The following is a 22,542-nucleotide window of genomic DNA, read 5'->3' as shown; positions in this document are numbered from 1 at the left end:
CTGGGGCATGTTGAAACTCCTGAGTCAGGCAGGAAACTAGCGAGGAAACAGGCAAGAGGGAGCCCTGAAAATGCCTTCCTGGCAGCTGGAAAAGGAACACTGTTTCAGGTAGCAGCGAACCAGGGAAAGCAGGAAATGACTGTGCAAGTGCAGCAAGCAGGTACCCGGAGAAGCAGAAACCAGATGTAGGGAAGGATAATTGAGTTGAACTCTGGGTTCTGGCAGGCAGCTTAATTGATTTCCAGCAAATAATTTGAACATAGAGTGAAACTGGGCAGCCAAAACAAATAGTGGGATCAGAAGCTCAGTTTTTATACTTTTTGCACAACAGCTTCAAAGCAAATTCCAAAATAAATTGGATCAGGGAGGTGTCATTCCTGGCCAGCCTTTCTTACTATAGATCTGCAGTTCATGGCAGGATAGGGCAGGTTACCATCATGATGGGATTTTCTTTGGTTTCTTTAGGTGGCATAATGACTCCTTGGTTAGCATAACTGGATTTTAGATTCAAATGATGGGCCTGGAGGGGCATCCTATTGTAGTGATGGCTGATTGGACTGGATTGCCCAAGGTTATGTCCTGTGCATATATGTTGCTTTATCATCTCTGCTGAGGGGACCAATTTAACTCCTTCAGCTACTTTTCCCCCTCAAACAGCCTCCTTGCTTTTACTGCAAAGTGAACTAAACTGAAGCCATTTAAAAAATATATGGAGTGGAATGTCTCCCAGGTTCATGTGGTGGCAGGCTGGTTCTTGTACCTAGCATCCTGTCAACAGCCCCCCCCCCCCAGACTCCACCAATTTTTGTGGCAGCAAATTAAAAAAAAATAGGCACAGCTCTGAGGTTGACAGATCCCAGCACTCTGATGAGGATACAAATCACCCCCTCCCTGGTCATCAGATCAATCATTTGAACAAAGAAGGGGTCTCCTTAGCTGATCCGCATGGGAGGGGGGAGGTTTGTGTGCACGAGCATGAGTGTGTAGGGTGGCCATATCCACCACTGGTGTGTGGCCCCAGCTGGCTTGGCAGAATTGCCATTGTTGGAGTGGACTGTAGCAATAAGATAGTTTGTTTTTCCCCTGGATCTGAGTAGGCTTTTTACTACTTAAAATAATTGCATCCCCTATTGTAAGAAATAATTCTTACGTCATCGTCATGTTGACTTGACTTGTAGAAGGTGGTTGAGATAATATCTATGTGTTTTAAATTGTTTTTTTTTAAATTGTGTTTTAAATTGTTTTTAAAAGGTGTGTTTTTAAATTTGTATATTTGTTTTAATGTTTTTAGTTACTGTAAACCGCCCAGAGAGCTTCGGCTATGAGGCGGTATATAAGTACAATAAATAAATAAATAAATAAATCTAAAGTGTTGCTTCCTGGTATTGGACTATACCTGATCATCATAGAAGGAAGCAAACAGATGTGTTGGTCGTATACATTAAGAGTCTCTGCTTTGTTTGTAGCAAAGTTTACCCTGTTTTGGATCCTCTTATTTTTATGTGAGATAGCTGATCTTTGTACTTTCTTCTGCAGAATGATGAAGAGGTGGAAATACCTGTGGATAGTACTGAAATGCCACACTATCGTCAGCGATCCATCCTCCAGTCTCAGCCTGTGAGACGCACACCACTCCTTCATAACTTCCTGCATATGCTGTCCTCGCGTTCGTCTGGTATCCAGGTGGGAGAGCAAAACGCCATGCAAGACTCGGCTACTCCCTCCCCTCCTCCTCTCCCTCCTCCTCCTCCGCCACCACCACCTCCACCACCACCTCCAGCTAGTGAAGCCTCTAGAGCATCTGCCTATAATGGCCTCAATGAGCCGCCTGTCAATTACCCCCCAGTAAAGTGTTGCCAACATCTAGGGGTGCTGTGCCTTTGCAGGCGATGTTCTAGTGCAAGACTTCCTTCTCTTTTTCCATCCCAGGACAACACCCCTTCCACGTCCTCTGGGTCCACTGGCACTTCCTTTTCTTCTGTGCAAATGGAGCCTTACCAGCCCCAGGAGCAGGCAACTACAGCACAGCAGGAGCAGGGACTTCTTAATCGACCATCTGCTTTCAGCACTGTGCAAAGCAGTACTGCTGGCAACACCCTGCGTAACCTTAGCCTCGGTCCCACTCGTAGATCCCTTAGTGGGCCTTTGTCAGGCCATTCGTCCAGGTTCCACCAGTCTACAAGAGAGATGGCCTCTGGGTTAGAGGGGTCTGAGTGGACTCGAACAGTGTTGAATATGGGCCCTCCCGCTGAGTTGGAAGGTATGCCTCCTCCTAGAACCAGTGCCTCTTCAGTGAGTTTGTTGTCGGTACTGAGACAGCAGGAAGGAAGCTCCCAGTCCTCTGTATATACTTCAGCTACAGAAGGAAGGGGTTTTCCAGCTCCTAGTGCTGAAGCAGAAAGCACTGGTAGTGCTGGCCCAAGCAATTCGGCCAGCATTCGCAATGAGTTTCAGTGCGACTTGAGGCGGTTCTTCTTGGAATATGATAGGCTTCAGGAACTAGATCAGGGGATAGGTGGTGAACCCAGTCAGTCACATCAGGCCCAGGAGATGCTTAATAACAACATCGAGCCTGATAGACCTGGTCCTTCTCATCAACAGACCCCACATAGCAGTGAAAACAATTCCAATTTGTCACGGGGGCACCTGAATCGCTGTCGAGCCTGTCACAACCTGCTGACTTTTAATAATGACACACTTCGCTGGGAAAGAAGCACACCTAGGTATGCATCAGGGCAGGTCCAAAGCACATTTGAGGATTTGCCACCCATCAGTGGCCAGCTAACATCTTCCGAGAGAATGGAAAGTAGAACTTCTCCCTCTAGCAGACTGCCACTGGGAAGATCTAATACTCCAGAGGAGAGGACAGTAGGAGTGGTCTTTAACCAGGAGACGGGGCATTGGGAAAGAGTTTACAGCCAATCTGCTTCAAATAGACCTGGGAATGTATCACAGGACGCCTTAAACCAGGAAATGCCTGAGGAAGGTTCAGAGGAGGATTCACTCAGGAGGTAAGACAACTAGAATCTTTCAATTTCACTTCAACCTGTCTGAAGGTGTAACAAATGTGAACCACTGAAGATCTGGAGGTACTCCTTTCTGAATATTGTCATGAATCTGGCTCGTGGCAAAACTGAGTGGAGGGATCAACTGGTGTCTGCAGTGGGGCCCATATCTAAAACATTAAAGTATTATGAAAGAAACCTGTACACAGTTCAGGGGAGAGAGCGCTATAATTTCTAGTTGAAAATAACCATTCTTCTCAAGTCTTACTCTAATACTGTTGAGGCATTGTTTGGAGTAGCTAACCATAGCACTTATTACAATGGCAACTTATGCAGACCACTAGTCTTTTCATATAGTCTCAATTGTTAGAGTAGCGAAACCTTGATTTTCTTCTTAAAAATGAGAAGAGCAGCTCCTTAGCTTTCAAGAATAATCCTGAATCTAAGATGGTTCAACTACTTATAATAATTACATCCCCCATTGTAAGAAATAATGCCAATTCTTATGTCATCCTGCTGTTGACTTATAGAAGGTGATTGAGATAATATCTAAAGTATTTCTTCCAGATATTGGACTATGCCTGATCATCACAGAAGGAAACAAACAGATGTGTTGGTCGTATACTTTGAGGGAATTGTATATCTTTTCCATACTGCTTCAACAAATCTCCTGAATTGAATTTCTCTTAGCTGCACATTTAATGTTGGTGATGACAAAATAACCCTCCAATTTTAAAATCCCTGCCTCAATCCCCTCCTGATCTCTAATTTGCAGGCTTTAAGAAGCGAATTTCTTCTCTTGTCCTAAATTTGCCTAATACTGATCTTGTCAGGTACCTGTTGTTCATGAAGGACTATTCTTACCTTGAATGCCTTTGAAATTGACAGCTATAAATCTGCCCTCCTGCATACCTCTGGGTGTATATATACAAATCTTTCCCCACTAAATGGCATGCAGGTATTGCATCATTTCAAACCATTTTGTAGCAACCAAGAGGTTTTCACCTCAGGCTGAATTATTGATGTTCTTTGAATGGCAATGAGCAAGGAACAACGATTGCCGCATGTAGGAGGCCTCTTAGTGTTTGCTGTGTGTAACAGGTGTGGAAAGTTATCTGTAGGCCCTGTTGCCCAGTAGCCTAGAAAGAGCAGGTTGCATTTAATTTAAGTATTGATATTGTATACCCCCCATATAGGCTCAGAGAAGTGACCATTCATTGTAAAACTGCTGTTGTCTAATCGTAAGAAACAGCAGAAGTGCCTGGTGCATCTGGGATATGGGGGCTGAGTGAAAGGGTGCATGTCTGTGCAAACAAGTAAATATGGGAAGGCATGGAGAGCATCTGTGGGGCCATGGAATTGGTCTGGAGGAAAAGGAAAATGGATGGAAGAGACGGACACGACTCTTCCTAGAAATGGTTGGAAAACTGAATGCCTGTTAAGGATTGTCCCTAACAATGTGCTCATTTTGTTTTAGAAAGCGCTTTTTTGTTTAGTATCTTCACTGCAGCTTTGAAGTACCCATGCTTTTCCATTGCCTCAGTGTCTGTACTTGGCTCTCTTAATAAATGTAGAGCAAGCTGAATGGAACACTGGTAGGATCTGAAAAAGAGTTAAAAAATTGTGGTCAGCACCTACTGCGGGTAAAAATATTCTGTGGAGTGTGCGAGAAAGGGCGAAGAACGTTTGGGAAAGCTACATCTTGTGGGTCCTGTGTTCCCTAGTCCAGTTATTATGTAGAAAGTAAGTTGATTCTCTTTCTAAGGGGTCTAGTTTTGACCTATTCAGACTTTCTTTGTTGCTTGTGATCCAGCTAATTCAATATTTTGGGTGACTTAACTGTTATAGATGCTTGTGTTCCTGCCATCCCCTCTGAGGGGGTGGCAGCTGTGACTGACATTTTATCTCTAAGCTGATGCTTCTTGCTATGGTAAATTAATTGGTAGCAGGCAGCCTTGTGCTTGGGCTTGTTGTTGGAATTCTCAAGGACTGAATACCAATAGATCAAAGCCCAGTAGCTCTTCACTTTGCAAAACACATTCTCTTAACTTCCGACATATTTTTCTTTTTTCAGCATGTATCAGGAGCAAGTGCCCCAGTTATTCTTACTGTTGGTGGTGTGAGTCGCTGTCCATGGCTTCTTCCTATTCTGGGAGTATTTCAAACCAAGAATTATATGGGAAGGGGCAATTGCATGGGGCCTTTCCATCCAGTCAGTGCCTGACGAAGAAGGAGGACAGTGATCAGGTGGGCAGAACCCATGAAATATGCCATTTCCACTTGGTTCTCAGTTTCAAATGTTAGCTGCAGCTGTGTTAATTAGAAACTGTAGGAAAGCACCTCTTGTGCAACTGGAGCTAAATGTAAATGAGCCCAAAGGGTGTGGCAGAGCACTACAATTATGAAGGGATGTGTTGAGATGAAGATGTTTTCTAAAGTTGCTAATACCTAGTAGCAGGGTCTGTAGCTCAAAACTGGCACGTTGAATGTTGCTAAGAAGGCAATGGAAAGCCATGTAAGAGGCTGGAACCCAGCTGTTAATGTGCCCCCATTCACCCATTCCTATAAAGAGGTGGGCTAGTGCTCTATGCACCAGGCCTAGTTTCTGAGTAGTTTTCAAGGGCAATTCCCACTGCAGACCACTACTTGAAATCTTGAGGTTATGCTGGTATAAATAAATGCTGTGATGGCAAAATAGGAAATAAGGACTTGCATTCTTCTATCAGTTGATAAACGCCCAAACTGTGTGTTATACTACAACCTTTGTTTGCTATTAGCTAGACATCCAGGGTATGGGAGTGCCCCAGACTAGAGTCTATAAACAACCAAGGGAAACCAGAGTCTATTATTGACTGACTGAGCCCTCTGAATATCACCACTGCTGAATCAGTGCTCAGATATGAAAGGCAGAACTACCATCATTTTACTGTTGTTATCTTACTCTAGATTTCTATGCCATCTTACTTAGGAGCACCACACACATCTAGAGCAGGAGAGAACACAAGAAATGTGCAGAATTCCCAAGGAAAGTCCTTTGGTTGTGCTGGTGTACTAGAAGTGGGGGATAAGCAAAGAAATCTATGTATTAGCTAGTGTCTGTTGCTAGTTCACCCAGCAGATGTCACACTTAGCAATGCAGTTGTTGAATTGGTAGCTGTAAGCCTTAGATGAAAGTTAAAAGATGAAGGCAGATTGTGTGTGAGATTGGTTTCTTTGACCTGTTTATCTGTTTGAGAAGTTGCTTGTTTGGGAAGTGTGTGCCTGCACTGGGTGAATGGAGTTAATGATGAGCAGATGAAGGTTGGCTGTTTCTGAATCATGTTTGGCCATGTGTGAAAAGAGTTCTGATCTTTGAATGTACTTGGCTAATTATCTTAAGCTAATCACATAGGCATTAATAAGCTTCTAATTGGTTTTCTTGATCTCATCCTTGGTCTCATTTTGTTAATGGAAGGGCATGAGCAACAGACCCCCCAAAAAGAGCACATGCCCCTTCCAGACAGTTTGATCAGAAAGGAACAGGATATGATACAGGATATGTGCTCTAGTCATGGGACTTTGGTCTCCAGGTAAATGCATAACGCAGGGTTTTGTAGATGTGTACACTGTAAGGTGAAATAAAGCCATATATCTGCTTCTAGGCAATAAGGGATGTGAAGACTTGGTCTTGAAGGCACATGAGGCCAGCAGGTCTGGTCAGTGCCTGGATGGGAGACCGCCTGGGAACCATATGTAAGCCGCCTTGGGTTTCAGTCGTGAAAAGAAAGGCAGGGTATAAATGTAATAAATAATAAGACTTAGTTTTGTCCTGTGATCATTTGATTGGTGCTGTTTGAAGGACAGATGCTTTCGCCATCTGTCTGTCTCTCTGTTGGATCCCAGGGTGACTGAGCTTGGGAAATATTGCAGTGCCAGTGTGTACACTTATTAAGTGTGCTGGTGGATGAGAGGAAAATAACTGAGCAGCACATAAAGGTGGTGGTCTAGTAAATACTGCAGGGTTTTAATCTTAGGGTTTTTCTAGGCATGTTTACTTGGAAGTTTTGCTGACTTTGGGATTTACCCCAAGTAAGTGTAAATAAGATTGCAACTTTTAGTGTTGTCAAAGAATAAAGTAAAGCATATGACTAGCCGCCCTAACCTCCATGTTATGGAATAGTACAAGTTTGTAACATAACGTTTCTTAGAGTGTAGAGGTTATGAAGCTAAGCTAGCACATTGTGGCTACCCACTTGCTTGTCAGTTAAAATTATATTTTTAATTGTAAGTTCATTTAGAGAGCCAGTGTGGTGTAGTGGTTAAGGTGTTGGACTATGACCTGAGAGACCACGGTTCGAATCCCCACATAGCCATGAAGCTCACTGGGTGACCTTGGGCCAGTCACTGCCTCTCAGCCTCATGAAAACCCTATTCATAGGGTCGCCATAAGTCGGAATCGACTTGAAGGCAGTACATTATATTATATAAGTTCATTTAACATAAAATAGTAATGTTTGGTTCACACTTGCAATACAATTTGCTATAATTTGTAGGTGCTTCATTCATTAATTGATGTTGCCAGAGTTCCTAATTCCTTGACAATTCATTCAGCTTCAATCCAAGGTGAACAGTATGATTTCCAGGGTATTTTGTGGCTTGGATTGTGCAAGCTGGAGAAAAACATTTTCGCTTCACCCCAGCTAACTTGTTCATTTTAATAACAGAGACTAAGAATTGTAGGCCAGGTAGACGCAGGGCTGTGGAGTCGGAGTCGTGGAGTTGGAGTCGGGAGCAATTTTGGGTGGAGTCAGAGTCGGTAGAAATGTACCGACTCCGGCTTCAAAATAAATTTTGATTGACAAATTTTTTAAAATATAAATTCAAAATGTCAAAGAAGCTTCCCATGAAGTCAGCTGTAGTTGAGCATTTCACCATAACTCAAGATGGAAAACATTTTGTGTGTCAGTGTATGACACAGGACCCAGATGAAGACAAATGCTGTGATGCCAAGATCAGCGCATATTCAGGCAGCAATAAAAATGCTCCTATGAGAGCTTCCAATTTAAAAAGACATTTACAGCCCTTTCCAGGGCTGTGGAGTTGAAAGCAATTTTGGGTGGAGTCGGAGTCGGACAGTAGAAAAATAGAGGAGTCGGAGTCTAAGGTTTGGCGTACCGACTCCACAGCCCTTGGTAGACGGCTGTAAATGATTGAGAAATACGTTGGAAAAGGGCATGCAAGTGATGGGGAACTGCATGGGGAAAAGAAATGCCATTACGCGATAGAAGGAAATGTAGGAAGAACCTGTAGCAGGATGTTGCAGAGGGCCTTAAAAAAAAGAAAAGATGGTGCCTCTTGCAATATGTCTGTAAGGAGGAGGCAGCCAAACCCTAAATTAGGAGGGAGGGAAGTTGGCACAGTGGGTAGGTGGAATAGAAAAGTACATAACCCCCCCCTCTCTTGCCCAACTCTACTCTCCAGCAGAACAGGAAGCAGGTTGAAGGGATGGTTTGAGTTTTATTTGTTTCATTTTTGCTGCTGCAGCCAGCCAACAAAAGATTGCTTGCTGGCGGTGGTGGTGGTAGGAGAGCATAAAAATAAGCACTCCCTCTCCATAGCTCCCGTCCTCTCTCAGTTGTCCTCTGCTTTGTTACATTTGTCTGTTTCTTGGCTCAATCCCACTCCAGCTCTCCCAAGTCACCTCTGACATACACAGTCACACACACATGCAAACACACATTCTTCCAGCAAAATGATTATCAACCCCCTCCCATGGCTGCTCTGCTGTCTGAATAGACTAAAGACAAAGATTGGAAAATGCTGCAACTGTTGGGGGAAGTGATTAGGCCTGCCCTATTGGAAAATGCTGTAGCTGGATTGGCTTGGGGCACTGAATAGGCCTGTCCTAGCTCTGTGCTTCATTACTGTGTCCTGAAGACTTCCTGAATGTTATGAATGGGGGAGGGAGTGGTTAATATATTGGTGTTGGCTCCAAACACTCTACCTCAGTGGGTCTTAACCTTTTTTGGGCCGTGGAACCTCTTTGAGGACCTGATGAAAGCTATGGACCCCCATAAATAAATCATAGAATAGTAAAGTTGGAAGGGGCCTATAAGGCCATTGAGTCCAACCCCTACTCAATGCAAGAATCCAACTTAAAGCATACCTGGCAGGTGGTTGTCCAGTTGCCTGTTGAATGCCTCCAGTATCGGAGAGCCCACCACCTGTCAAGGTAATTGGTTCCATTGTCGTACTGCTCTGTTAGGATGTTTTTCCTGATGTTCAGCCAAAATCTGACTTCCTGTAACTTGAGCCCATCATTCCATGTTGTGCACTCTGGGATGATTGAGAAGAAATCGTGGCTCTCCTCTGTGTGACAGCCTTTCAAGTACATGAAGAGTACTATCATATCCGCCCTCATTCTTCTCTTCTCAAGGCTAAACATAGCCAGTTCTTTCAGTCTCTCCTCATAGGGCTTTGTTAACTTGATCATTCTTGTAGCTCTCCCTCTGAACCTGTTCAAGTTTGCATCTTTCTTGGTGTCCAGAACTGGATGCAGTACTCAAGATGAGGCCTAACCACTGCCAAATAGAGGGGAACTAGTACCTCATGTGATTTGGAAACTAAACTTCACTTAATGCAGCCTAAAGTGGCATTTGCCTTTTTTGCAGCCACCACACTGTAGGCTCATATTCAGCTTGTGATCAACAACAATTCCAAGATCCTTCTTGCATGCAGTATTGCTGAGCTGAGTATCCCCCATCTTATAACTATGCATTAGGTTTCTTTTTCCTTAGTGTAGAACTTTGCATTTATCTCTGTTACATTTCATTCTGTTGTTTTCACCCCAATAAATACAGTTTATTTTATTGCACTGGACATTGATTTTTTTTGTGCATCTGATTCACAGACTCTCTGAAGCCCATCCATGGACCCATAGGTTAAGAACCCCCACTCTACCTAGTCTTTCTCTGGGAGGGAATTAATTGTCCACATTCTGGAGTTGGAGTCTCCTTTGGGCTTTGTTTCTAGGTGGCTAGAGGTTCTAGTGGGTAGGCTCTCTCTCTCTCTCTCTCTCTCTCGCTCTCGCTCTCTCTCTCGCTCTCGCTCTCGCTCTCTCTCTCTCTCTCTCTCGCTCTCTCTCTCTCTCTTGCTCTCTCTCGCTCGCTCTCGCTCGCTCTCGCTCTCGCTCTCGCTCTCGCTCGCTCCCGCTCCTGTAGTTAAAGTGCAACTAATTTGTCTGTTAAGTGATAAAGTACTTAGCATGAATTTTTGCTTCAAAACATTGTAGCTGCCTTACTGGATCAATTGGCTTCATCCATCCAGTCTAGTATTTGTTGTAGAAATCCCAGCAACTAGCACATGATACAGTGAAAATTAGCCGTGGAGCACTGGTCAATCTTCTGCCCACCCCTACAGCTAATCCTCAATCAGTGAAGCAGAGGATAACATTCTTGTCCACAATTTCACATCTTTTTATTTTTATGGAACAAAAGTAACCAGCTTTTAACTTGGCCTGACATCAGATTAGATCATGAGCCAGACACCATTTTCAAGCCAAGCTACTGGCATCAGAACTGTTCCTGCTCAGATATAGAAATGTAAATATTACCATTCAGATGTTTTAAAACATTTATCTCTACCTGCAGCAACTGTTCATTGATGTCTCTTTTTGTGCTAAATAATGTTCATGCTGCTTTTGTTGATGAAGGTGAAGTCTCCTACTTCTGGATGGGTTGTAGAAACTTCTAGAACATAATTAGAAGAACTGGGAAGAAAACAAGTTTGGGTGCCTTTCAACTTAACTGTACTAGTCTTCCCATATCTTGATTTCTGTATTTTTCAGCCATCTTGAAGTACCTTTCAGATTTTTTTCTTTTAAATAACCTTTATTTCAGATATTATACAGCCACAAGAGTGGTTGAATACTATAGCCAGTGTGGATTTTTCACATTCCGCAATGTTAAATTGAAAATACCCCCCATGCCATTCTGATGCTTCCCATAAGCTCATTTCAAAATAAAACCTTACCAAACTTACAGTCCTGAACTCAGAAACGCTTGCTTAACAACCTTCTCAGTTTTCATGGCGATAAACAAAACAGTCAGAAACAATTGAGAGTTCAAAGTCTAAAAAGAAAGAAAAAAACCCCAGAGCCTTTTTGGACTTTTTTCTCTCAGAGTACTCATAATTTGTTGAAATTCATTAAAAATCAGCCATGTTCACAGAGTACCTGTAATCCTATTACTGACCTTGCCCCATACTCTGACCTACATCTTCTGCAGTTTAAAAGTTAAAAAAAAAAGCTTGGCTGAATTTTAATTAATTTAATAAATTTTGCATTGAACTGAATGATAATGTCGGGCATGCTCAGTAAGAACCAGCTGTCAGTGTTCTAAAAGCCAGGCTCCCAGCTGCTTGGCTGGGCTAATCAGGGGGCCACACCTACTCCAGACTTTGATTTCACGTGAGACAGTCATGGCTTCCCTCAGAGAATCCTGGGAAGTGTAGTTTGTGAAGGATGCTGAGAGGAGACTCATTTCATTGTGCAGAATTAAGCTTATTTGCAGTACAGGAATACCTCGCATTAACATACTCAATGGGACCAGAGCAAGTACGTAAACCGAAAATGTCCTTAAAGTGGAGCACTACCTTTAAAAACTTTTTTTACCTCTCCTTTATGCGGAGCCTCAAAGCCCTGCGCTAAAGCCTGTGCTGCTGCGCCTCTCAGCTGATCGCGATTGCGCCCCCCCAGCTGATTTGCGTCTATTTCCACCCCAACGCACTGTTAAGTGTCCGTAAGTGTGAAGCAAGCGTACGTAAACGGGCATGGTGGAGTATGGAGTATGTCCGTAAAAGCGAGTGTACGTTAAGTGAAGGTCCATATAGCGGGGTATTCCTGTATTTGTACATTTTGATTATTAAGACAACTTTGTATACAGATTCCACGTTCGCCCCTGATGAAGGCTGAGTTTTGTGTGGCCGAAATGCATTGGGCTTATTATATTTTCTCAATAAATTCATTTGGAATTTTATCATCTGCGTTCCTCTCCTTCCGGCATCTTGGGGCTTCCCCCCTCCCTTCCCTCACCTTCAACTGTTAATGTACCCAAAATAGAAATAGAACATAACCTCCAATTTGAAACACAAAAGGCTGTCTTCACCATCATATGACACTGACCAATAAAAAAGGTTTGAAATTAATAAAAATAAATTTGACACAGATTTCTAGGATGAATAAAGAGAGAAATAAAATTTTCTAGATTAGATTCTCTGTAGAAACAATAGCAACACAGGAATGAAGCAAAGTAAGAAGAACACCAACAAACATGCAAAAATGTAATTCTCCATCTTTGGAGATGGCAGATATTGCCACCACTCACCATATGCTCAGAGACACATGTTACCAAATTCTCCCGAGCTACACAGCAAGTAGATTGGACTGTGAAAGACCAACCGAAATGGTGTTTGCATTTTGACAAATTTGTAGGGCAGTCCAGTATTTCAGAGAGGAGTTCAGTTCTCCTGCTCCCCTGGTGCATTCACTGAAGCTGCCCAATTTCCCTGCTTTTTAAAGTTTGATAGAAATATCTGTGGGCTATAGGTACATTCTTAAACCGCAAGGTTTTTTTTGCCTATTAGTGAATCATACATTACAGATCAATAAAGAAAAAATAGATACAACATATAAAAATAACATAAATCTCAACTGGATGGATGAGGTGGAATTGAAATAATACTGTCGAGGAATGGATTATAAACAAGCAACATCAAATATTCCTGGGGGGGATTAAGGGATAAAAGAAAACAGAATATATTAAGAGGGGAACTGACAGCTACCGATCTTCATGAGAACCAAATAAAGACATCTTTTGTCGGAACCATCCATCCATGAATTTGTGTTTCCATATATGTCATAAAAGGCCACCATATGGCAGCCAAGTCCGTTTGATCTGCCAATCGTTTAAGCTCATTAAGGCGATATGCCAGTTTTTCAGAAACTGCAAGGAAAAGGGTCTTTTGAAACGGTGTCCAGTGAAATAGAAGAGGACTCTTTCCAGCCCTAGGTTGTGCAGCAGTTAACAAATAAGTGATTAATTCCTTCTGTGGTAATTCTGAGTTAGAACCAACAAAAATAGAAAGCAGGCATACTCCTAGGATCCAGAGTGACTTCTCGTCCAATAATTGAATTAATTTCTCTAATAATTGTGCACTAAAACTCAAAAATATACTGACAACTCCAAATCATACAATAAGTACTCCGGTCCCCACAACCCCGCCAGCACAGAAAAGAACCTGAGTAAATAATATGGGTCAATCTCACTGGGGTTAAAAACCACCGGTGGGTAACTTTTAATGTGTTCTGAACGTTGGGGGAAACCAAACAGAGGGCGTGAAGACCACATCTTATTCCACCGAGAAGAATCTGTGTCCAATCCCATATCCAACTCCCAAGCAGCACAGAGAATTCCAAAGGGAGAAAATTGTGCACTTACCAATAAGGAATACAATCTGGAAACCTACTTGAGCCTGTAAATTCACGTAATAGTTTTTCTAATGGTTTAAGGAGCCTGGAGCCCCATGTCCTAACCCCAGAATGTGCAATAAAAGAGCTAATTTGGCACACATGTAGGCAATTGATTCTAAATCCCTGCAATTGTTCCATTAGTTGCTGCTCTGAAAGAGGGGTGCCCCATGAAAAAAATCACACTGAGGTAGACCAGCTTGAGTAAGCAGATCTGAAAGGGCATCCGTGTCCAGAGCTTGGAAAGTAGGGAGAAAGGGTAATGGAGTCAAGGGAGATGATAAGCAAAGGAGTTTACGTTGCCATTTGCTACAAAGTCCCAAATAGCATTTTGTAAAGGGTTAGGTAGGCGATTCCAGGCAACCTGCAATGTGGGAGAAAGGCAAAATATTAAGTGGAAGGGGGAGGGAATCTCCTGCTTCAATACCTATTCAGAACGTTGTGTGATCTAAAAATTACATAGGGACAATTTGACAGATTTGAAATGCCACAAAATAAGAATATAAATGTTGTAATCCCCATCCCCCAAAATTTAGATTTAGAATATAACAAAGATGAGGACAATCTTGAAAGCTTCGACTGTAAAATAAACTTATTAAATAAATGCTGTCACCTATTTAATATCTTTGGGGGGATGGGGATCGGAAGAGCCTGAAATAAGAAAAGTTTAGGGAGGGCACTCATTTTCAATGCTGCTGCTCTGCCCGGGCTAAACCTAATATTTTTTGACTGACATACTTGAATCATACAGTTGGAAGAGCTCAAAGGTCATCTAGTCCAACCCTTTGCCAGTGCAGGAAATTTATCTCTTGAGCACCCCTGAATAGGTTGCCATCCACTCTCTCCTTAAAAACCTCAAATGAAGGAGAGTTTTCTACCTTCTAAGGCAGTTTTCTATAGGGTACCTGTCTGCTAGTGGTTGTTCAGTGCTTTATATTTCTGTGTAAATATGTATGTATGTGTGGAGACTTTCCTCTTAAATTTCTGAAAGTTTGCAGAAATTTCTATTAAAAATTCATTTTACTTTATATAATCAGTTACGTCCTGCATCTTCCACCAAATCTCAGTGCTCAGAATAGTTTACAGATTTTTGGTGAAGAAAGTGTTTTTGCTAGCTAGTCTGTTTTTAATTAGTGTAATGTTTTTGGTGCTAATTCTGCCTTTTAACAAATACCTAGGTCTATAGGCAGCAACCTCCCATGTATATTTATGTTAAAATAAGCATAATTTATTTTATGCAAGACAGTGTTCTTCATGCCACTAGAGGGTGCATCTCTCAAAGTCATCACTAAGTTGACAGTGTCTTCTCTAAAGATGGGACTAGAATTATAGAGCAAAAACACCCTGCTTTTTCCTCAAGCAAAGATAATTTTAAGGGAGCTTCACACAACAAAGGCTCTTACCATATATGGAGTGAGAAGTGGCAGATGTCCAAGCTGGATTTAGAAAGGCAAGAGGTACCACAGATCATATCGCAAACATACGATGGACAGTGGAACAGACTAAGGGAAATCACCCTGTGCTTTATAGATTACAGCAAAGCCTTTAACTGTGTAGATCATGAAAAACTATGGAATGCGTTAAAAGAAATGGGGGTGCCACAGCATCTGATTGTCCTGTTGTGTAACCTATACTGTGGACAAGAGGCTACTGTAAGGACAGAATATAGAGAAACCTACTGGTTCTCCATCGGAAAGGGTGTGAGACGGGTGAATTTTATCACCCTTTCTGTTTAAATCTATATGCAGAACATATCATACGGAAAGCGGGATTGGACCAAGATGAAGGAGGTATAAAAATTGGAGGGAGAAATATCAAGAATTTAAGATATGCAGACGATACCATACTACTAGCAGAAACCAGAAATGATTTGAAACGAATGCTGATGAAAGTTAAAGAGGAAAGCACAAAAGCAGGACTATAGCTGAACATCAAGAAGACTAAAATAATGGCAACACAAGATTTATGTAACTTTAAAGTTAACAAGGACATTGAACTTGTCAAGGATTATCAATACCTTGGCACAGTCATTAACCAAAAGGGAGACAGAAGTCAAGAAATCAGAAGAAGGCTAGGACTGGGGAAAGCAGCTATGAGAGAACTAGAAAAAGTCCTCAGATGCAAAGTGGTATCACTGAACACTAAAGTCAGGATCATTCAGACCATGGTATTCCTGATCTCTATGTATGGATATGTAAGTTGGACAGAGAAAAGAGCGGATAAGAGAAAAATCAACTCATTTGAAATGTGGTGTTGGAGGAGAGCCTTGTGCATACTGTGGTCTGTGAATAAGACAAATAATTGGGTAAGAGAACAAATTAAACCAGAACTATCACTAGATGCTAAAATGATGAAACTGAGGTTATCATACTTTGGAAACATAATGAGATGATTCACTAGAAAAGACAATAATGCTGGGAAAAACAGAAGGGAGTAGAAAAAGAGGAAGGCCAAATAAGAGATAGATTGATTCCATAAAGGAAGCCACAGATCTGAACTTACAAGATCTGAACAGGGTGGTTTGTAACAGATGCTGTTGGAGGTCACTGATTCATAGGGTCTCCATAAGTCAAAATTAACTTGAAGGCACATAACAACAAAACACACGATCCCAGTGCTCTTGCCCAGAAATCTCTTCTGTGTAGCAAAAGCAATAGGTGCCTTATCACTGTGCACATATATTTAGATTATATGTTCCTATACATGAGACTCTTTATAGGGAATGTAATGTGTTTAGTGGGGCCTTAACATTTACTTAGCTAGATCAATTGAGTCTTAAACCTTTTTTTAATGTTGCTCTTGATTAATTGGGGAGCAGATTTTTAAAAGGTTATCAATTTCTTAATATAAGTACTTACAAATTAAAATGGCAGGCATCAGCTTAAAAACAGTCTAATCCCGTTTATATCTTACATTTCAGTGTTTTGTTTTTCACAGTTGCAAGCCTGAAGCTTCAGGTCATGATGGTTGTAGTCCTCCTATGCTATCACTTTGCCTCCCCCCCCCCAGCAGCAGCTATTTAGTGACATAGTGCTTTGGAAGATGAAGGTTCCACAAACCATTCTAACTAATAGATGCTCTGATAAACCTGTTTCTCATGAATTTGACTTCTCCCCTTTTAAAGCTATCTACACCAGTAACGACCTCCAGAATTTGTTACAGTGAACTCTGTAAGTTGCTTATGCTTTATGCATTATGTAATGGGTTCTTATCCTGTGGTCTCTAGGGGTCCATGGATGGGCTTCAAGGGGTCTGTGAACCGGGAACCAAAAAAATAATAATTTCCAATTCAAACTTTTGTGTGTATATGTTTATGTGCATTTTTCTGGGAACGATATCCATAGCTTTCCTCAGATTCTCAAAGGGGGTTGTGATCCAAAAAAGGTTAAGTACTACTGCATTATGTGAAATCCTTAATCTATCTTGTATCTACTGACAGTCAATTTCATTGGATGATTCTTGGTACTAGTATACCTGTATTGTGAAAAAGGGAGAGAAATGTATTTGTCTACTTGCTTTATGGTACGTATAACTTCATAAACCTCTACCTTAGTTTTCTTTCTTTTTCTTATTCTTTTAAAACTCAATCCCAAACTCATGAGCATTTCCTTACAGAGAATATGCTTCAATTCCTTGATTTTGGTTGATCTTTTCTGCACCTCTTCCAGCTCTATATCTCTTTGAGATACAATATATAGTATTACAATTGCAGCTGCATCCAGAAATCTGTATAAAAGCATTATGATACCAGCTGTCTTACTTTCAGTCTATAATTTCTAGCATGGAATTTTGTCCTTTTCACTACTGCCATTCAATAAGCTATGAACCACAGCACAAGATCTTTCCTCGCTAGTCACTGCTGGTTGAGACTCCATTTTTTTTTTTATTCCATTATACATCACTTACTGTGCTCATTTATACTGAATCTCACTTGTCACTTCATTCCTCATTCACTCACTTTCAAGAGGTTCTTTTGGAGCAATTCACAGGCCATTTGAATTTTCACCATCCTGAATAATTTGGTGCCATCAACAAAATTACATGCTTTGGGTTGTTAAACTTGGTAAACTTGGTAAGTGGGTAGGGTAGGGGAACCAGGGGGCTGCCATTCATGTTTTGGAGGGCAGAGGGAGATACGGAGTGGGGAGACAGTTATGTCATCGGGGGAGATGGAAGCGTAATAGGGTGTTGGTTGCCCCCAAACTGTCTCCCCATTCAAATAGTCTGGACAGCTGTGGTGACAGTTCCCCTGGGTTGAAAATGCTGCTTGTGAATGCCAGGTTGGTGAATGGTAAAACAACGGCTATTCAGGATTTGATCCTGGATGAGCACGCCGACCTGGCTTGTATCACGGAGACCTGGTTGGATGAAGCTGGGGGGGTTAATCTCTCCCAGCTTTGCCCGCCAGGTTTCTCCGTGCAACAGCAGGCGAGACCTGGGGGATGGGGAGGTGGAGTTGCAGTGATCTATCGTGATACCACCTCCCTGACCAGGTGCCCTCTCCCACAGTCTTCAGGGTTCGAATGTGTATATTAGAAGTTGGGTTGCCGGGACAGAATAGGGATTCTGTTGGTGTACCGCCCACCCTGCTGCTCAACAGTCTCCCTTCCTGAGCTAGCCGGGGTGGTCTCGGGGTTGGTGTTGGAGTCCCCATGGCTTGTGGTATTGGGTGACTTCAACATCCACACCGAAACCACTCTGTCGGGAGTGGCTCAGGACTTCATGGCCTCCATGACAACCATGGGTCTGTCCCAAGTATTATCTGGCCCCACTCATGCCGCTGGCCACACTTTGTTTTCTGTGTGGGTTGGGATGATGGTGATCTTGGTGTGGAGGAACTCTCTGTAGTACCGTTGTCACGGACAGATCACTACCTGGTTGGGTTTAGACTCACTGGGACTCAGAACCTCTGCAGGGGTGGGGGACCGATTAGGATGGTCCGCCCCAGGAGACTGATGGATCCGAATGGTTTCCTGATGGCTCTTGGGGATTTTCCTGTCACCTCGGCAGGCGATTCTGTCAAAGCCCTGGTTGACCTCTGGAATGGGGAAATGGCCAGGGCAGTGGACACGATCTCCCCGGAGTGTCCCCTCTCACGGAGTGGAGCCAAACCAGCTCCTTGGTTTACCAGGGAGCTGGCGGCGATGAAACGGGGACTAGAGCGACGTTGGCGGAAGACTCAGAACGAGTCTGGCCGAACACGGGCTAGAGCCTATTTGAAGGCCTACTCTGTGGCAGTGCAGACAAAGAAGAAACTTTTCTGCCACCATTGCGTCTGCCGGGAGCCGTCCAGCGGAGCTGTTTCGAGTGGTTGGGGTCTTTTATATTCAGGCCCCCGAGAGGGTAATATAGACCACTCAACAGCCCGCTGTCAAGAATTTGCATGGCACTTTGCAGATAAAGTCGCTCAGATTCGCTCTGACTTGGACACTAAAATTGATACAATCTCAAGGGATGTAACCTTGGCTCCTGCTTGTCCAATAACAATGGATTCTTTTAAATTTGTACAGCCCAAGGATGTGGACAAGATCCTTGGAGAGGCGAGAGCCACCACATGTTTGCTAGACCCTTGCCCTTCCTGGCTCATTAAGAGTGCCAGAGGGGGACTGGCCGACTGGGTGAGGGGAGTGGTAAATGCTTCTTTACAACAAGGCAGAATTCCAATGTGCCTAAAAGAGGCAGTTGTAAGACCTTTGTTGAAAAAGCCCTCCCTGGATCCCTCTATAATGGGTAATTATCGGCCAGTCTCCAACATTCCATTTCTGGGTAAGGTAATAGAGCGTGTGGTGGCTGCCCAGCTCCAGAGATTCTTGGATGAAACGGATTATCTTGACCCATTTCAGTCTGGTTTCAGGCCCGGCTACGGGATAGAGACGGCTTTGGTCACCTTGGTGGATGACCTACGCAGAGAGCTGGACAGGGGGAGTGTGTCCCTGTTGGTTCTACTGGACCTCTCAGCGGCTTTCGATACCATCGACCATGGTATCCTTCTGGGCCGCCTTGCTGGGATGAGACTTGGGGGCACTGTGTTGCGGTGGCTCTGCTCCTTCCCGGAGGGACGAACCCAGAAGGTGGTGCTGGGGGATTCCTGTTCGACTCCTTGGCCGTTGACCTATGGGGTCCCTCAGGGCTCAGTTGTGTCCCCCATGTTATTTAACATCTACATGAAACCGCTGGGTGAGTTTGTCCAGGGGTTTGGGGTTCGGTGTCATCAGTATGCGGATGACACCCAACTCTAATTTTTCCTTTTCACCTAAAGCCAGGGAAGGTGTCCTGGTCCTGAACCGGTGCCTGGCATCAGTGATGGACTGGATGGATGAGGGCAAGCAAATTCAAATTAAATCCAGACAAGACAGAGGTGCTCCTGGTTAGTCGAAAGGCAAATCAGGGAATAGGGATTCAGCCTGTGCTGGATGGGGTTACACTCCCCCTGAAGACACAGGTTCGCAGTTTGGGTGTGCTCCTGGACTCAGCTTTGAACTTGGAGGCCCAGGTCTCTGCAGTGGCCAGGAGTGCTATTGCCCAGCTAAGACTGGTGCGCCAGCTGCACCCGTTCCTGGAGACACCTGATTTGACTACGGTGATGCATGCCTTAGTTACATCCCGTTTAGATTACTGTAACGAGCTCTACGTGGGGCTGCCTTTGAAGACTGTTCGGAAACTTAAACTGGTACAAAGAGCTGCAGCCAGAGTGCTAACTGGGGCTGGTTACAGGGACCATACAACCCCCTTGTTGCGATAGCTCCACTGGCTGCCAGTTTGTTTCCGGTCACAATTCAAAGTGCTGGTTTTGACCTATAAAGCTCTATATGGCCTAGGTCCAGGCTATTTGTCAGACCGTATCTCCCCATATGAGCCTGCCCGGCCGGGTGTTGAGATCCTCAGGAGAGGCCCTTCTCTCAGTCCCAACACAGTCGCAAGTGCAATTGGTGGGGACGCGAGATAGGGCCTTCTCGGTGGCTGCCCCCAGGTTCTGGAACTCCCTTCCTAGGGAAGCATGAATGGCCCCTTCCTTGCCATCCTTCCGTCGGCAGCCAAAGACTTTTTTATTCCGACAGGCTTTTCGACTAGAAGATGTTTAAGATAGGGCCTCATAAGGTCAAGGTCTGTTGTATTGTTCTATGGTCCTATTCTTAATGTTTTAAATTGTCTTAGTATCTTAAGTGTATGTTTCATGGTTTTAATGTCATGAATAGTTTAATTCTATTTTAATTGTATATTTTTGTATGTTTTTTACCTACGTGTAGTTTTTATTTGTAAGCCGCCCTGAGTTCCAGTTTTGGAAAAAGGGCGGGGTAAAAATAAAGATTCATTCATTCATACCCTTACACATACTAAACAGTTTTTGACATGGATCCCAATAAGCAATGCTCCCTGGGGGGGCAAGAGACCAACAAAAGTGTACTTTTACATTTTGTGCCAGCTTTGTAGTTCAAAGGGCCTGTAGGCCTGCCAGCCTACAGGGATCACTGCTGTCTTCACTCTGTAGGCTCCAATCTGGTATAGGCCACCTACTTCCTTCTCTCAACATCTGGGTTCTCTTCAGCAACACTTCTTCAGCTCTCCTTGTAAATTCCATTGAGTTCAGTAGAAAAGTTCAGAAGAAAAGCAGACACACAATTGCAGTCTTAAGTGGTGGTTAGTGGTACACTGAATGCTGAAATACAGAGAGCAATGAGGTCTTTCAGCCATTGATGAATTGTAGGGAGAAATTGTCTTTCCAGTGCTGGAATATTAACCTTTTCACTGCAGTGAATGCTGGCAGGATTCATTTCCTCTGACATTCAGAGAGGCTGTAAAGCATGGGCATGTAATTAATTGAAACTTGGACATCGGCTAACTTACTAGCATTTCCATTGTTCATCTGTGTGCTTACTAGTACCCCAATTGTCCATTAATGTGATTTAAATTTACAAATCAAGAGTGCATAGAATCTCTAAATGGTTAATACCTATCTGTCCCATATTAATTTATTCTGAGCATGCATTCTTGCTTCACAACATGTATCTTACGGGTCAGAATGAAGTTTAATTGGTCTTTGCAAAATCCTAGCACCCTACAGGGAAGATTGGGTCAAGAACAATATTATCTCTTTGTTAAAGAAAGATAAAAGTGGAGAAATCCAGTCTAGGTACAGATCCAGTACAGGAGAACAATCTGTCACTGTTCTTTAGAAAGAAGGATCTTCCAGAACACAGGGTCCATGTTACAACACTGAAGGATGAATGTGGAAGACTTTTTCAAGCATGAGAATCAGCCATGGCCTCCAGCAGTGTGCAGTGATTTGTTACCAAATCTCAATTCACCAAGCAGACTTTTTTATGGAGCTTGAAGCATTGACACAGATTGGGGTTTGGGGTTTCAGATGTAACCCCAAAAGTGACTGCAATGGGCCACAGTTGTTCAAATGCTTTCATCAGGACTTTCCAAATGTTCGTAGAGTATACCAACACAGTTTTTGTGCTATACATTTTGCAACACCTAGAGTGCATGATCAGACTAGACACAGTGCGGGACGCCTACATCAAAAAAGAGCCAAATATTTGAGGTGAAGGGTTGATCATGCATCAGAGGTGTCAAGTAAATGGCACAGCTTCCTTTGCATCAGTGAAAATAAAACTGATCTGTTCCGTCGGCTGGCTGAATATGTAACCTCAACTAAAAAAAAACAAATAGGTATACATTGGAGGAAGCTCATGCATGTCTGCTGAATCTCTCAGATGCAGCACACAGTAGATAAAAGTGATCGTGGTCAGGACAGTGAATGCAGTTGTGATTTTTGTGCCCAGCTTGTAATGCATTCCAATGACTGAGGTGACAGTATTTTTTAATATGGGCAAACACCACAGGAACATAATTGGCATATGAAACTGCAGCTAATTTGGGCCCAAGGGAAGCAAAGATATTACCTATGTTTCATGCACTCGCTGGGTATGATATGACCTCATTCTTTGAAAGAGGCAAAAAGCCAGCTTGGGATATATGGGATATATTTCCATTTGCCACAGACAGTGGCAGAATCCCCAACAATAC

At 43.1% G+C, this 22,542-nt stretch overlaps 1 protein-coding gene across 6 annotated transcripts in view; it reads left to right on the top strand.

Moving 5' to 3' along the window:
• AMBRA1 (autophagy and beclin 1 regulator 1) overlaps window positions 1–22,542 on the top strand; it is a 243,867-nt gene that overhangs the window by 23,138 nt on the left and 198,187 nt on the right. For 5 of the 6 annotated variants that reach the window (XM_061610890.1, XM_061610887.1, XM_061610888.1 and 2 more), the window contains one exon: window positions 1,537–3,011. In XM_061610890.1, coding sequence (XP_061466874.1) covers window positions 1,537–3,011 — 1,475 coding nt within the window. The remainder of the gene's footprint in view (window positions 1–1,536; window positions 3,012–22,542) is intronic. The other variant, XM_061610892.1, reaches the window with a different exon arrangement.

This window comes from Rhineura floridana, chromosome 2 (genome assembly GCF_030035675.1).
Source record: "Rhineura floridana isolate rRhiFlo1 chromosome 2, rRhiFlo1.hap2, whole genome shotgun sequence".
Lineage (NCBI taxonomy): Eukaryota > Metazoa > Chordata > Lepidosauria > Squamata > Rhineuridae > Rhineura > Rhineura floridana.
The sequence above is the reverse complement of the archived record's forward strand: the minus strand, read 5'-3'. Positions and strand labels throughout refer to the sequence as shown.